At 51.6% G+C, this 15,368-nt stretch overlaps 1 protein-coding gene across 5 annotated transcripts in view; it reads left to right on the top strand.

The window, feature by feature from the left end:
* Positions 1-15,368, top strand: part of abcc12 (ATP-binding cassette, sub-family C (CFTR/MRP), member 12) — a 296,461-nt gene that overhangs the window by 138,626 nt on the left and 142,467 nt on the right. For all 5 annotated transcript variants that reach the window (XM_072518199.1, XM_072518200.1, XM_072518198.1 and 2 more), the window contains 6 exons: positions 3,146-3,293; positions 4,412-4,560; positions 4,670-4,777; positions 4,910-5,170; positions 5,953-6,024; positions 8,452-8,576. In XM_072518199.1, the coding sequence (XP_072374300.1) occupies positions 3,146-3,293; positions 4,412-4,560; positions 4,670-4,777; positions 4,910-5,170; positions 5,953-6,024; positions 8,452-8,576 (863 nt within the window). The remainder of the gene's footprint in view (positions 1-3,145; positions 3,294-4,411; positions 4,561-4,669; positions 4,778-4,909; positions 5,171-5,952; positions 6,025-8,451; positions 8,577-15,368) is intronic.

The following is a 15,368-nucleotide window of genomic DNA, read 5'->3' as shown; positions in this document are numbered from 1 at the left end:
AGGCGATTCTCCCAACCGGCGCGGGAGTGGAGAATCGCGCCCCCTGTGTCTGCGTGGGTTTCCTCCCACAAGTCCCGAAAGACGTGCTGTTAGGTGAATTGGACACTCTGAATTCTCCCTCTGTGTACCTGAACAGGCGCCAGGGTGTGGCGATGAGGAGCTTTTCATAGTAACTTCATTGCAGTGTTAATGTAAGCCTACTTGTAACAAAAAAAGATGATTAAATATGAGCTACCACATCACCAGACAAGTGAAGGAACCTAGAGAACAGTCTTTCACTGAACATAGTCTCACCAAAAGTCTTTGTGAATTTGGCCCCTCTTTGTCAGTATCCCAGTCTTCCTGGGGCCCCACTGTCTCTTGCTCCTCAGGACAATTATCTTACTTGAGCTGTGGCAATTGATGATGGGCCCTTCTTCTCCTCATTCAAATCAAAGCTATAAAGAAAGCAGTGTTGTCTGCAGCCTGCATTCTTCGCTCCCCCTTGTATCTGGGAATGGATACAATTAAGAAATCCATAGCAATTCCCATTGAATTGTCTTCCATCATATACAAGGCAGGAATGCAGCCTCCCACCCTTGACCTCCCTCAGTCTGCACATCACATACCAAGGTCACCACTTGATATCAGTCTGGAAGATAAGAGGTGGCTGAGCTCTCCCCTCAGATTTTACTGTAATGATAATGAAGGTCTTAATTAGGAACTACAATCAGCTTTGTGTTGACTGTCTTCCAGTGGCCTTGACAATAAATATCAAAACCCACGCCTTACACTTATGGTGGTACCTTGAATGCCATGAGCACTGAGAATGTGGAGGCCTGTAGGGCCCTTGCTGCCTCTGTGCAGCAGACATATTCATTGATTTTTTTGACCCAACATTCACTCTCATATGTCTCTATAAGGATCTGGATCCAACTAAAACGATGTGCACCGCAGCACCTCAACTTAATGGATTCTCGCCTGAATGCACAGCATTAGTAAATGGGCTAAACTCATTGTTCATTAAACCCCCAGGTCCAGCACACAGCTGAGCCATGCTGACCATGGTTTGAGCAGAACAGTTATAGGGTGTCTCTTCAACCAAACAATAGTTTTTATGCTGTGAGGCAGTGCTCAGATGCTATTTCCTCCCACATGTCCAGAGCCCATCCACGATCAATTATTTCTAACTTGCTTTTCGAACTGCATCATTGTAAAGTCAGTTCAAAAATGGTATTGCTGACTTTGTCTGGGAGACCAGCTTCCAACCTCTCCCTATCACCCATCATGTTCCTCCCATCTTCCTCCATACTCACTACCTCCTAATTCCCCTTTCTCCAATTACAATCCAACCTCCCATTTTGCTCATTATCCATGTGGATATTCCTGTTCTCGCCCTGATCTCTTCAATGCTAATGTCCTTTGTCAACCTACCTCCTTCCTTCACCAGGCCAAATGCACGCTGACTTTACAGGAAAACCGCCACCATCCAATAGCCCTCCCCATGACATTTCAGCCACATACAGGATACAAATGCCTCCCCTGGCTATGACTGTGTTCCATGCCTCACACACGGCTCCAATCCCCAGGACCAAATTACTTAGGCGACTGACCACACCGTATCGTCACAGCCCAAAGAGAGACCTTGCTCTGCCTAAGACTTACATGCCGTGCAGAGCCCTCTATCATGGTCCACACAGCCCTGGAAAAGTATCTTCAATATGTACTGGCCCCTGGCATTGTCCAGACACTGCCCCCTGGCACTATCTGAACACTGTCCCCGGCATTATCCAGACACTGCCCCCTGGCACTATCTGAGCATTGCCCCCAGCACTATCTGAGCCCTGCCTCCTGGCATTACCCAGACACTGCGCCCTGGCACGATTTGAGCACTGCCTCCTGGCATTGTCCAGACACTGCCCCTGGCACTATCTGGACATTGCCCCCGGCACTATCTGAGCACTGCCCCCTGGCATTACCCAGACACTGCCCCCTGGCACTGAACACTGCCCCCTGGCATTACCCAGACACTGCCCCTGGCACTATCTGAGCACTGCCCCTGGCATTAACCAGACACTGCCCCCTGGCACTATCTGAGCATTGCCCCCAGCACTATCTGAGCCCTGCCCCCTGGCATTACCCAGACACTGCCCCCTGGCACGATTTGAGCACTGCCTCCTGGCATTGTCCAGACACTGCCCCTGGCACTATCTGGACATTGCCCCCGGCACTATCTGAGCACTGCCCCCTGGCATTACCCAGACACTGCCCCCTGGCAATACCCAGACACTGCCCCTGGCACTATCTGAGCACTGCCCCTGGCATTAACCAGACACTGCCCCCTGGCACTATCTGAGCACTGTTCCCTGGCAGTCCAGACACTGCCCCCTGGAACTATCTGAGCACAGCTCCCTGGTATTGTCTAGACCCTACCTCGGCACCATCTGAGCAGTGCCCCCTGGTATTACCCAGACACCGCCCCCTGCCACTATCTGAGCAATGCCCCCTGGTATTACCCAGACACCGCCCCCTGCCACTATCTGAGCACTGCCCCTGGCCTTACCCAGATACTGCCCCCTGCCACTATCTGAGCACTGCCCCTGGCCTTACCCAGACACTGCCCCCTTCCACTATCTGAGCGCTGCTCCCCGGCAATGTCCAGACACTGCCCCCGCCATTATCTGAGCACTGCCCCTGGCCTTACCCAGACACTGCCCCCTTCCACTATCTGAGCGCTGCTCCCCGGCAATGTCCAGACACTGCCCCCGCCATTATCTGAGCACTGCCCCCGCCACTATCTGAGCACTGCCCCTGGCATTACCCAGACACCACCCCACCATTTTCTTTACTTTTTTGGATGTTCCCATATGCTTCCCACTATTTTCCTACTTATTTTCTCCAAAGGTTCAGCAAAGTATGTCTTTCTTGCTATTTCACTTCATGTTGCCTCATTCATCTACTTAGTGCCACCTTTGCTTAATCTGCATTTCCCTGTCAATAATATATATGTATCCTTTTTCTTGGAAGTATCTCCTGACAGGTGTTCTATTTGCCCAGCTGATATTATCTTGTGTGCCCTCCCCGATCAAACAACTTGCCTGTTTATGAAACTGGCAGACAGTAACATTGCAATGGATTATTTCTGTGTGTTTCTTATTGGTTTCAGATGCTCATGGCACAACTTACCACAGCATTCCGACGCAAAGCCATTAGGCAGACAGACACTCGGGTGCGATTAATGAATGAGGTGTTGACACATATAAAACTGATAAAAATGTATGCATGGGAAAAATCATTTGCACGTTCTATTAGCGGTAAGATAAGTTTTCAGTTAATTGAAATTCATTAGAACTATGATCATGACATTAATTTTACATACAACATAAAAACATATTTTAACTACAAACATGTTCCATTTATAAAGTTATTTCAAAGTGGCCACAATTCTTTGAAGAGACTGTAAAAGTGAAAAATGAAATTTGCTTATTGTCACAAGTAGGCTTCAAATGTAGTTACTGTGAAAAGCCCCTAGTCACCACATTCTGGGGCTTGTTCAGGGAGGCTGGTACGGGAATTGAACCGTGCTGCTGGCCTGCCTTGGTCTGCTTTAAAAGCCAGCGGTTTAGCCCAGTGTGCTAAACCAGCCCCTGATGTGCAACAAGCACCTGTGTATCTAATATTTAAAGCAAATATGATTTAAAGCAAACAGCAGCTTTATATTTTCTTTAAAATTGAAAAAGCATAGGGCGGGATTCTCTGACCTCGGGCCGGGTTGGAGAACCGCCGGGGGAGGGGGGGGGCACGCGGCGCCAGTTCGCCGATTCTCCACTGACCGGAGAATCATTGCCATTGGCGCCGTTGGGCCGAGATAGGCCGAGTCCCGCCGTCGCCATTCACGTGTGGCCCTACCCGGTGGGACCTCGGCGTTCGTCCTGCGGAGGGTGGCCTGGTGGGGGGTAGGGGGGATTCAACCCGGGGGAGGCCTCCACTGTGGCCTGGCCCGCGATCGGGGCCTACCGATCGGCAGACCGGCTTCTCCTGGTGGGGGCCTATTTTACTCCGCGCCGGGCCCCTGTAGCTCTCTGCCACGTTGCGCCTGGGCCGGCGCGGAGAAGGCAACTAGCGTGCATGCGCGAGTTCGCACCAGTCATAACGCGCATGCACAGACCCACAGCGCCCGTTTGACGCCGATATCGGCAGCTGGAGCTGCGTGAGTTGCTCCAGTGCCGTGCTGGCCCCCTGTGAGCGCAGGATTGCTGGTCCTGGGGCCCGTTGACGCCATCGTAAAACGCGACAGCGTTTACGACGGCGTCAACACTTAGCCTTAGGATCAGAGAATCCCGCTCATAATTTCCCCCATATTATGGACGTTACAGGACTCAAAACCCCTGCTTTGATGTGGACAATTTGTCTTTATCATTTTCTAAAACAGATGTGCGAAAAGATGAACAGAAAATATTAGAAAAAGCAGGATATGTTCAGAGTGTGAATAATTCAATTACCCCCGTTGTACCGACATTGGCCACAGTCCTCGCACTTATGGTACACACACAGCTGCGATATGATTTGACTGCATCCACGGTAAGAGGAAATGGAGAGAACATTGATTGTGCACTGAGTGAAAGGTAATCCTGACTGGTTGCAAATCCATTCCTTTAAACTTTACAATTCATTTATCTCATCACTCTAGGCATTTACTGTGATTGCCATTTTCAACGCAATGAAATTCGCATTGGGTAGTCTGCCAATTTCAGTTAAAGCATTCGCAGAGGCTAAAGTTTCTTTACAAAGACTAAAGGTAAATCAGTACCTTTGCTAATAATTTTACATTTGTTGCTTTAAATATATACGCGCAAGTTGCTTTTCAAAACATAATTAAACAATTCTCAATATTCTCATTCAGATTTATAAATTGATTTTCCATTATTAGAAAATCCTGGTCATGAAAGATCCTGTTGTATATGTGAAAAATTTGCAAGACTCTCCATATGCAGTGCTGATGGAAAATGCTTCACTTTCATGGGACAACACAAATGGCAATGGGGAATCAAATCCTGCCGACAAGATTTCACACGGAAAAAATGTTTTTAGTGCAAATGAAACAAATGAGTCCAGTATTTCTGGTCAATTGCCGGAAATGACACCGAAAGCATCAATGACTCTTCAAAACATTAACTTCTGTTTGGACAAGGTACATGTTCACAGAAATTCCCCGTTAATTTTGAACATTGTGGGCGGGATTCTCCGTTTCTGAGACTTAAGTGTTGACGCCAACGCAGAATGTGTGGACTTTCATGACAGCACATCTGGCTCCACATCAGGACCGATTTCATTTCTGTTTAGGGGCTAGCACCAGCGCTGGGTGGAACACAATCAATTCCAATGAAAAACGGTATGGGATTCTGCGGATTTGTGATTGACACTCTGGAGGCTGACAAGCTGAGGCCGCACATACACATTACAATTCCCACACACACTCATCCCAGCCAACAAGATGGCACTGGTTGGTCTGGGGCGCATCCATACAGCTGATGGGTCGGCTGGGGCCAGAGGGCACCTAGGGGGATGCCCCGGGGGACACCTTTACAAACTATGGCGATGTTGGACACTTTCCGTACACCCTTTCCCTCCTCCACGAAGCCGGTTTCACGATTTTTAAAAGCACACGTGAACCGTGCAGTCAGCCCATTGGAGGAGGGGAATTCGGAGGCCCCGGAGAATAGCAAGTCAGGCTTGATATGCAAACTAATGATATGCAAACAGTGTTTCATGTACGTGCGTTCCGGTACACATTGACGCCGCTGTCGAGGTGATGGAGAATTGCGATTTGGCATCAAATCGGCGTCCACCGCGATTTTGCCGTCAGAACCGGTGCCCAATCACGATTGCGGCATCGGCCAATGGAGAACCCCACCCCTTGTGTTTGACGAGATGTCCAAGAAGTCTAATAAATAACATGATATTTTCTTCCAGGGATCGCTTTTAGGAGTTTGTGGAAATGTAGGGAGTGGGAAAAGCTCTTTAATATCTGCTCTATTGGGACAGGTAGGCACATTCTGGATTATTTAGTAACAAAAATGAAGATTATTCACACCTGTTTAAAACATTAAAGTGTATGTACTTAGGTCAAAATAGTTAGGTTTCAATGCATATTAACAAAGTATAAATAAAGTTAAACTTCTCCAAAAATTTTTTTTTGTCTAGAATATAAATTCATTAAATATCAAAATTTACCTATGACAAAGTTATAGTGCAGCAGTAACCATGCTAGAACTTTGCAGAGACAGTAGGAAATAAGGAAGAATATTTCCAAAAAGGTCAGAGTGCCAAGAGCAGCCAGGAATGTGTGTCAGCAACATGCTTGGTTTGCGACAAGGGCTTCCTCCTTGACTTTACAGGCAGAACCCCATGAATAAGTAGCTACTGGAGTTGCTGTCCTATGCAGGATGGTCACCCCACCCTGAGAACTGACCACCCCTGACCACCACTAACCACACTGGCGCTCTCAATTCACATTTCCAGCAATATGCAGGGTCATTCTAATTGGAGTTGAAAGGTGGAGGGGAAAAAATGCCCAGCTGCAGAGCACAATTCTCTCCAAAAATAGCTAAGATCATTTGTGGCGGGTTTTTCAGGAATGTTTCCCGCCAGCTCTACCAGCGAGTTCCTCACCGCTATTCAATGACACTGAGTCACTTTTTTGGCCCATGGGGGGTTTCCCACCAGTTTAGGCCACACTTAGAGGGTTGGATTCTCCACTGTTGGGATTCTCGCTGCGCGAGCAGCCCGGGGATTTCCCGACGGCGTGGGGCTGCCCACAATGGGAAACCCCATTGGCCGGCTGGCGAGACGGATAATCCTGGGGGCGCGCCACACCAGACATGTGGGGCTGGATTCTCTGCTTTTGGGACTATGTCCCCACACCGCCGTAAAAACTGTGGACTATCACGCCAGAAAAACTGGCGTGAAAGGGCTACATGTTCCTAGCCCTGCAGGGGGCTAACAGTGAACCTGTAAACTAGCAGCTTTTGCTGCAGATACGAGACCCTGCACTTCTGGGTCAGAGGTCACAGAAGCGCACGGCGACAGCCTCCAGTGGACGCTCTGTGCTCCATGGCGGACTCTAGAGACCGCGCAGCTGGACCCTGAACATAGTGTCCCCGATCGGACACACACCCAACCTCCCGCCTAATAATTGCCCGGCCGTATAAGGACCCCACCGACCAGGGCGGCCACGGACTGAGTCCGCAGCCGCCACGCTAGTATCCCAACCGGCAGGACCATGTTAGCTCCACGGCATCGTGACTTCGGCCGGTCGAGGACGGAGAATGGCGGGGCGGATCTCCAGCAATGGCCGCAGGTAGGTGATATGCCGCGGGGCCCGGAGAATCAGGGAACCGGCACCGGACCTGAGTCCGTGCGGGGAAATTGATTCTCCATCCCAGCGTCGGCCGCGATTTTGGCGTCGGGGTGCGGAGAATCCAGCCCCTGGTGAGGCGGGGCAGAGAATCCCACCCAGAATTTTTTTGAGCTGGGGGGTTTAACTCAGAGATCAGGCTGCCATTTTAAAAGGGTGCCCCGATCGCTAAGTGAGCTTGTGGGTCCCCCCCAGCCATGGGCAATATCACCCCCCACACACATTGACACTACCCCACCCCCCCCAAATGAGGACAATCCATTATGGGGGCCCTGGGGGTCACCCTTCTTCAGGCCCATCCAAGCTCCCTTACAAAACCCCCTCCCTTCCATGACCCCCCCCCCCCCCCAACCCAAACTCCCCCACTTACCTGTCCTGCACTCCTACCCTTCAAACCCCCCTTCACACTCATTTTTGGGCAAGGCCCCCCTGCCCCTGGGCAGTATTCCTTGGCACTCAGGCACCCTTGCACTGCCACCCTGGCACCCAGGCAGTGCTTCTGCTGTCTTGGCAGTGCCAAGGTGCCCACATTCCAGGGGGAGGGCCAGGGAGCATCCTGCACTCACCCTGACCACCCAGGTGTCTCCGATGGCCTGGGCGACCCCCAGGGGCCGTTCCGCCTGGTCCATATCTGTGTGGACCAGCACTGACTGGTGCCCGGCTGCAGCCACCCTGGGAGGCTGAAGAATCGAGGAGGGTGTTGGATCCCCCGCAGGTAGGTTGTAAGTAGGTTTAAGGCCTAATTCCGTGAGTGTCATTTGGTCCCGCCCATTTGGGGCGGGTTTCCGACTTTGACGTTTCGCGGGACTCCGGGGAATCGCGGGAGGCGCGGTGGAAGGCTTTCCCGGCATTCTTCGGCTGCATAGCACTCAAGCGAGAGCCTAACAGGGCCACCGATTCGCGCCATAAGATTTCACCTCAAGGTGCCAAAAATTCTGAGCAAATTAATTCAAGCAACATTTTATATTATATTTGACCCACTATTTTGAAAAATAGAAAGTATTACCAGAGCTTTGGATGATCAATTACAACTTGAATATTTTTTCCTCATACAGATGAATTTACAGAAAGGAGTGGTAGCCGCCAATGGATCATTTGCTTTTGTCTCTCAGCAAGCTTGGATATTTCATGGCACTGTCAGAGAAAACATACTATTTGGAAAGATGTATGATGAGGAAAGGTATGTATGATGAGGAAAGGTACATTTGCTAAATTGATGGGGCACGGTGGCACAGTGGTTAGCACTGCTGCCTCACAATGTCAGGGACCCGGGTTCAATTCCGACCTTGGGTGACTGTGTGGAGTTTGCACATTTTCTCCGTGTCTGTGTGGATTTCCTCCGGTGCTTTGGCCTCCCCCCACAGTCCAAAGATGTGCAGGTTAGGTGGATTGGCCATGCTAAATTGCCTCTTTGTGTCTAAAGATGTGCATGTTAGGTGGATTGGCCATGCTAAATTGCCTCTTTGTGTCTAAAGATGTGCATGTTAGGTGGATTGCCATGCCATATTGCCCCTTTGTGTCCAAAGATGTGCAGTTTAGGTGGACTGGCCATGATCAGTGCGCTGAGTTACAGGGTTAGGATGGGGGAGTGAATATAGGTAGAGTGCTTTTTTGGAGGGTGGTGCCGGCTCGATGGGTTGAATGGCGCCCTGAACTGCAAAGATTCTATGATGTAATCTGCTGCATTGTTTTGAGATACTGAGTAAGCAATCTTTAGTTTGGGGAATCACCCTTCAGAAGGTAATGACCAATATTTTAAATGCACCTCTTTGTTAGCATGTCCCTATTATATTGATCTATTTCAGCTTATATCATATTTAGAATAAGCCACCCCATGCTCTTTGAGCATTATGACTGATTTGAAATTGAAAATATCACAGTAACTGATTAAAACCTTTCACTTTAATATTTTGAGGAGCCTAATTATATTTCTGCATCCAAACCAAAACTATAGAACTAAATTGTAATTGATTATAATCATATAGATGGAAAGGTTTTCTGGTTCTGTGTTTCTGTAACTCAGTGCGATGATATTCTGCCTTATTAGTAAGTTATAAATACTTTATTCAGCTAGTAAAAAAGATCAAAACATAAACAATTTTAAACATTGCAAGGAGTAGACAGGGACAGCGGAACCTAATATTTCTACAGATTACTTTACAGGTGTATAGAAGGATCTGTATGTCCATTCTTAAAAATATAATTAAAGCATAAAATACTGGGTATACTCAGCTAGCCAGGCAGCATGTATGGAGAGAGCAGAGCATTTTTAAAAATTCAAACCCTTTCCAAAACTGAAAACTAAATTGTGAAAAAAACATTAATAGCTTTAAAAAAGGGATATCTTGAAAATAAAACACCTTTCAAGAAAGGAATGGTAAATGGAATAATCTCAGTCAAATAATAGACAAAAACACCAACTATTAAAGAAAAAAGATAATATGAGAAATGAAAAGCAAGGAAAGTGCTGTAAGAGCAGAAACATGCACATATTCGAGAATGGACATGTACAAATTCACATCACACAAACACTAAGAAAACAGGATATGGTTAAGTTGCAGAGAAGATATTAGTGTCAGACAATAAGAAATGTAAGGAAAAAAATTAAAGAAATAAAATAACTGACAGGATAGAAAGTATGAATAGCTGAGATGGTGCAGGTAGAAAGGAAGCTGGTAAAACACACTTTAGTGTGTAGGCTCCAGTCAGTGAAGAACCAGGGAACAAAAAAGTCAGGTTGAGAACAAGGATGCCGATCACTCAGCCAGTATGACATTTGATAATATTTGGAAATTGCAACAAAGTTCAAAACTTGTTGTCAATTTTTTTCAGCTGTTAGGAGGGATCCTGGCTGGGGGAGGGGGGGGGGGCTGGTTGCTGCTGCTATGGTCAAGGGGGAGCTGGAGCGAGTAGAGGGGGTTGGGACGGGGGTCTACTGCCGTGGGGAACGGGCCGGGCGTGGGGTGCGGGCGCGTGGCTGGCCAAGGAGGGGTTATGGCTGGTCGGCGGGGGAGGGGGGCGGGTCGCCCCCTGATCCGGCTGATAACCTGGAATGTAAGGGGACTGAACGGTCCAGTCAAGTGGGCCCGGGTGTTCGTGCACCTGAAGGGGCTGAAGGCGGATGTGGTCATGCTCCGGGAGACACACCTGAAGGTGGCAAACCAGGTAAGATTGAGGAATGGGTGGGTAGGTCAGGTGTTTCACTCGGGGCTGGATGCCAAAAGTCGGGGGGTGGCGATCTTGGTGGTAAAGAGGGTGTCGTTCGAGGCGTTGAGCATTGTGACAGACAATGGCGGCAGGTACGTAATGGTAAGTGGTAAGCTGCAAGTGGAGAGGGTGGTGCTGGTCAATATGTATGCCCCAAACTGGGATGATGCGGGTTTTATGCGGCGCATGTTGGGTCGGATCCCGGACTTGGAAGTGGGGGGCCTGATAATGGGGGGGGGACATTAACACGGCGTTGGACCCGGCACTGGATCGCTCCAGGTCTAGGACGGGTAGGAAGCCGGCGGCGGCTAAGGTGCTGAGGGGGTTTATGGACCAGATGGGAGGGGTGGACCCTTGGAGATTTGCAAGGCCGGGGGCTAGGGAATTTTCATTCTTCTCGTATGTTCATAAGGCTTATTCACGGATCGACTTCTTTATTATGAGTAGGGCGCTGATAGCGAGAGTAGAGGATACCGAGTACTCGGCGATAGCCATTTCGGATCACGCCGCGCATTGGGTAGACCTAGAGCTGGGGGGGGAGAGGGGCCAGCGCCCGTTGTAGCGCTTGGAGGTGGGGCTGTTGGCGGACGAGGAGGTGAGTGAGCGGGTCCGAGGAAGCATAGAGAGCTACCTGGAGGCCAATGATAACGGGGAGGTCCGAGTGGGGATGGTATGGGATGCGCTGAAGGCGGTGGTTAGGGGAGAGCTGATCTCCATTAGGGCCCACAAGGAGAGGAGAGAGCAGAGGGAGAGGGAGAGGCTGGTGGGGGAGATAGTGAGGGTAGACAGGAGGTATGCGGAGGTGCCGGAGGAGGGACTGTTGAGGAAGAGGCATAGCCTCCAGGCCGAATTCGACCTGTTGACCACCAGGAAGGCGGAGGTGCAGTGTAGGAAGGCCCAGGGACAGTGAGAGCCTTTTTCCTCGGATGGTGATGTCTAGCACGAGGGAACATAGCTTTAAATTGAGGGGAGATAGATATAAGACAGATGTCAGAGGTAGGTTCTTTACTCAGAGAGTAGTAAGGGTGTGGAATGCCAACACTAAGGGCATTCAAATGGTCATTGGATAGACATATGGACGATAAGGGAATAGTGTAGATGGGCTTTAGAGTGGTTTCACAGGTCGGCGCAACAACGAGGGCCGAAGGGCCTGTACTGCGCTGTAATGTTCTATGTTCTATGCTGGCGCATCAGCTTCGGAAGCGGGACGCAGCTAGGGAGATCGGGAGAGTTAAGGATAGGGGAAGAGTGGGGTTGACATCAATGGGGTCTTCAGGGACGTTTATGAGGAATTGTATCGGTCCGAGCCCCCACTGGAGGAGGGAGGGATGGGCCGCTTTCTGGGCCAAGTGTCTGTGGTGTCCCGGTGTCTGTGATTCCGGGAGCGTGGCCTCGATCTCTGTGGCAGCTTCAACGCCCCTAGACGGCGCTGGTGGGGAAAACGGTTGACCTGGGAAGGGAGCATCTGCTGGGTGCGTCGGTGGGTGGGGGGGGGCCTAGACGGGCCGGCGGAAGGACCGATCCCCCTAGAAGGTGCACTGGTGGGAGGGAGGGAGGGACTGGTGGCTGGGGTGTGCGTGGGGCTCTGGCGGGCGCCAGGTCTCGTAGGGAGACCGTATCTTGTCGGCCGTTGGGGTACGCCAGGCGTACTGGGGGTTAGCATGGAGAAGATGGACCCTCTCGACCAATGGGTCTGACTTGTGCGCCCGCACGTATTTTTGGAGCAGGATGGGTCCGGGAGCTGCCAGCCAGGTCAGGAGCGAGGTCCCAGAGGAGGACTTCCTGGGGAAGACGAGATGTTCATGAGGTGTTTGGTTGGTTGTGGTACAAAGCAGTGACCGGATAGAGTGGAGGGCATCCGGGAGGACTTCCTGCCAGCGGGAGACTGGGAGATTCCTAGACCATAGGGCCAGTAGGACGGTCTTCCAGACCGTTCCGTTCTCCCTCTCTACCTGTCCGTTAACCCGGGGGTTGTAACTGGTCGTCCTGCTTGAGGCGATGCCCTTGCTGAGCAGGAATTGCCGCACATAAAGGAGGACCCCCTATCACTATGTATGTAAGCGGGGAACCCGAACAGTGCAAAGATGATATGGAGGGCCTTGATGATGGTGGTTGCGGTCATGTCGGGGCAGGGGATGGCGAATGGGAACCAGGAGTACTCGTCAATCACGTTCAGGAAGTACGTGTTGCAGTCGGTGGAGGGGAGGGGGCCGTTGAAGTCCATGCTGAGGTGTTCAAAGGGACGGGAAGCCTTTACCAGATGCGCTTTCTCTGGCCGGTAGAAGTGCGGTTTGCACTCCGCGCAGATTTGGTAGTCCCTGGTGGCTGTCCTGACCTCCTCGATGGAATAGGGCAGGTTGCGGATGCGGGTCTTGATGAAGTGGAAAAAGCGAGTGACCCCCGGGTGGCAGAGGTCCTTGTGGAGGGCTCAGTGGCGGTCCGCTTGTGCGTTGGCACATGTGCCGCGGGACAGGGCATCAGGAGGCTCGTTTAGCTTCTCGGGACGATACAAGATCTCATAGTTGTAGGTGGAGCGTTCGATCCTCCACCGCAAGATCTTATCGTTTTTATCTTGCCCCGCTGTGCATTATCGAACATGAAAGCAACCGACCATTGGTCAGTGAGGAGAGTGAATCTCCTGCCGGCCAGGTAATGCCTCCAATGTCGCACAGCTTCTACTACGGCCTGGGCTTCCTTTTCGACTGAGGAGTGGTGGATTTCAAAAGCATGGAGGGTACGTGAGAAGAAGGCCACGGGTCTGCCCGCTTCGTTGAGGGTGGCCACCAGAGCTACGTCAAACGCGTCGCTCTCGACCTGGAAGGGGAGGGACTCGTCGATGGCGTGCATCGTGGCCTTTGAAATGTCTGCCTTGATGCGGCTGAAGGCCTGGCGGGCTTCTATCGACAGGGGAAAAGCTGTGGATTGGATCAGGGGACGGGCCTTGTCCGCATAGTTGGGGACCCACTGGGCATAGTAAGAGAAAAACCCTAGGCAGCGCTTCAGGGCCTTGGAGCATTGAGGGAGGGGGAACTCCATAAGGGGGCACATGCGTTCAGGGTCGGGGGCTATAACTCCATTTTGCACGACGTAGCCGAGGATGGCTAGGCGGTCGGTGCTAAACACACATTTATCCTTGTTATATGTAAGGTTAAGGATCTTTACGGACTGGAGGAATTTTCGGAGGTTGGTGCCGTGGTCCTGCTGGTCGTGGCTGCAGATGGTGAGATTATCGAGATACGGGAATGTTGCCCGTAAACCGTACCGGTCAACCATTCGGTCCATCTCGCGCTGGAAGACCGAGACCCTGTTAGTGACACCGAAGGGAACCCTTAAGAAGTGATAGAGTCGCCCATCTGCCTCGAAGGCAGTGTATTTGCGGTCACTAGTGCGGATGGGGAGCTGGTGGTAGGCGGACTTAAGATCCACCGTGGAGAAGACCTTGTAATGTGCGATCCTGTTTACCAGGTCAGATATGCGGGGGAGAGGGTACGCGTCCAACTGCATAAACCTGTTGATGGTCTGACTGTAGTCGATGACCATCCTATGCTTCTCCCCAGTCTTTACCACCACTACTTGAGCTCTCCAGGGACTGTTGCTAGCTTCAATGACTCCTTGAGGGTCGCGAGGCCGCAGACAGTGAGTGGGGGAGTATAGGGCCGCCGAATTTGAAATTTAGACTTTGGTGATTACACTGGACGTCTAAACCTAGGAGTGTGTCGCGCAGAGGTTGGGATGGACGTAGAGTCGGTAATTTGTAAACTCCCTTCCCTGGACTGTGAAAACAGAAACCCTTTATCTCTACTGAGTGGGAACCGGAGGCCAGGGAGATTTTTTGATTAACGGGGTGGACAAGGAGAGAACAGCGCCTTACCGTGTCGGGGTGTATGAAGCTCTCCGTGCTCCCAGAGTCGGTGCCCGTTGATTAGTACTGTTGTTGTAGAAGTTGAGAGTGTTCGAGGCCGGGACTAGTCCAGGGTCACCGAGGCTAGCCGCAGCAGTTGAGTGTTCTCTTCGGGCAGTGTACGGTCAGCCGAGCTGGGGTCCTGGGAGTCCATCCAAGATGGCGGCTCCCATTGGTCGCACATGGCTGGGGGTGCGCAAAATGGCGGCTCCCATCCATCGAACATGGCGTCCGTGGGACAAGAGGGCGGCGCCCGGGGGCCGCACGCTGCCCTGGAGGAGGAAGATGGCGGCGACCGCTGGCCGCACGGGGACCGTGGAGAGGTTTGTGGTGGCGGTCCGCAATCGCCGCCGGAGACCGCGGCGACCGCACGGGCCTGGCATACCACCACAAAGTGGCCCTTCTTAACCGCATCCCTCGCAGGTGGATGCCTGGGCTGGGCAGCGCTGCCGGGGGTGCCTGGCCTGCCCGCAAAAGTAGCAGCGGGGCCCCCCGGGGTTGCCAGGATGCCTTGCAGCACAACTTGTGGGGGCACGGGGGATATCTCGGGGTCAGCTGCGGAGGGGTTCCACGCTGCCCAGGGGGCTGCCGCGCAGTCGGGAACGTAAGCGCGGGCGTTTCTGGAGGCCACATCCAGGGAGCCTGCAAGGGCCCGTGCCTCCTTGAGGCCTAGGGTGTCTTTTTCCAGCAATCGCTGGCGGATTTGGGAGGACAGCATACCTGCCACGAAAGCGTCCCAGATCAAGAGTTCTGTGTGGTCGCTCGCTGAAACCTGCGGGCAGCTGCAATTTCTCCCCAACACCAGGAGCGCACTGTAGAATTCTTCCAGCGATTCCCCAGGGATTTGTCGCCTCGTTGCGAGCA

The sequence above is a fragment of the Scyliorhinus torazame genome, chromosome 10 (assembly GCF_047496885.1).
Source record: "Scyliorhinus torazame isolate Kashiwa2021f chromosome 10, sScyTor2.1, whole genome shotgun sequence".
Lineage (NCBI taxonomy): Eukaryota > Metazoa > Chordata > Chondrichthyes > Carcharhiniformes > Scyliorhinidae > Scyliorhinus > Scyliorhinus torazame.
Note: the sequence above shows the minus strand (reverse complement) of the source record. Positions and strands in the feature narration are given on the sequence as shown.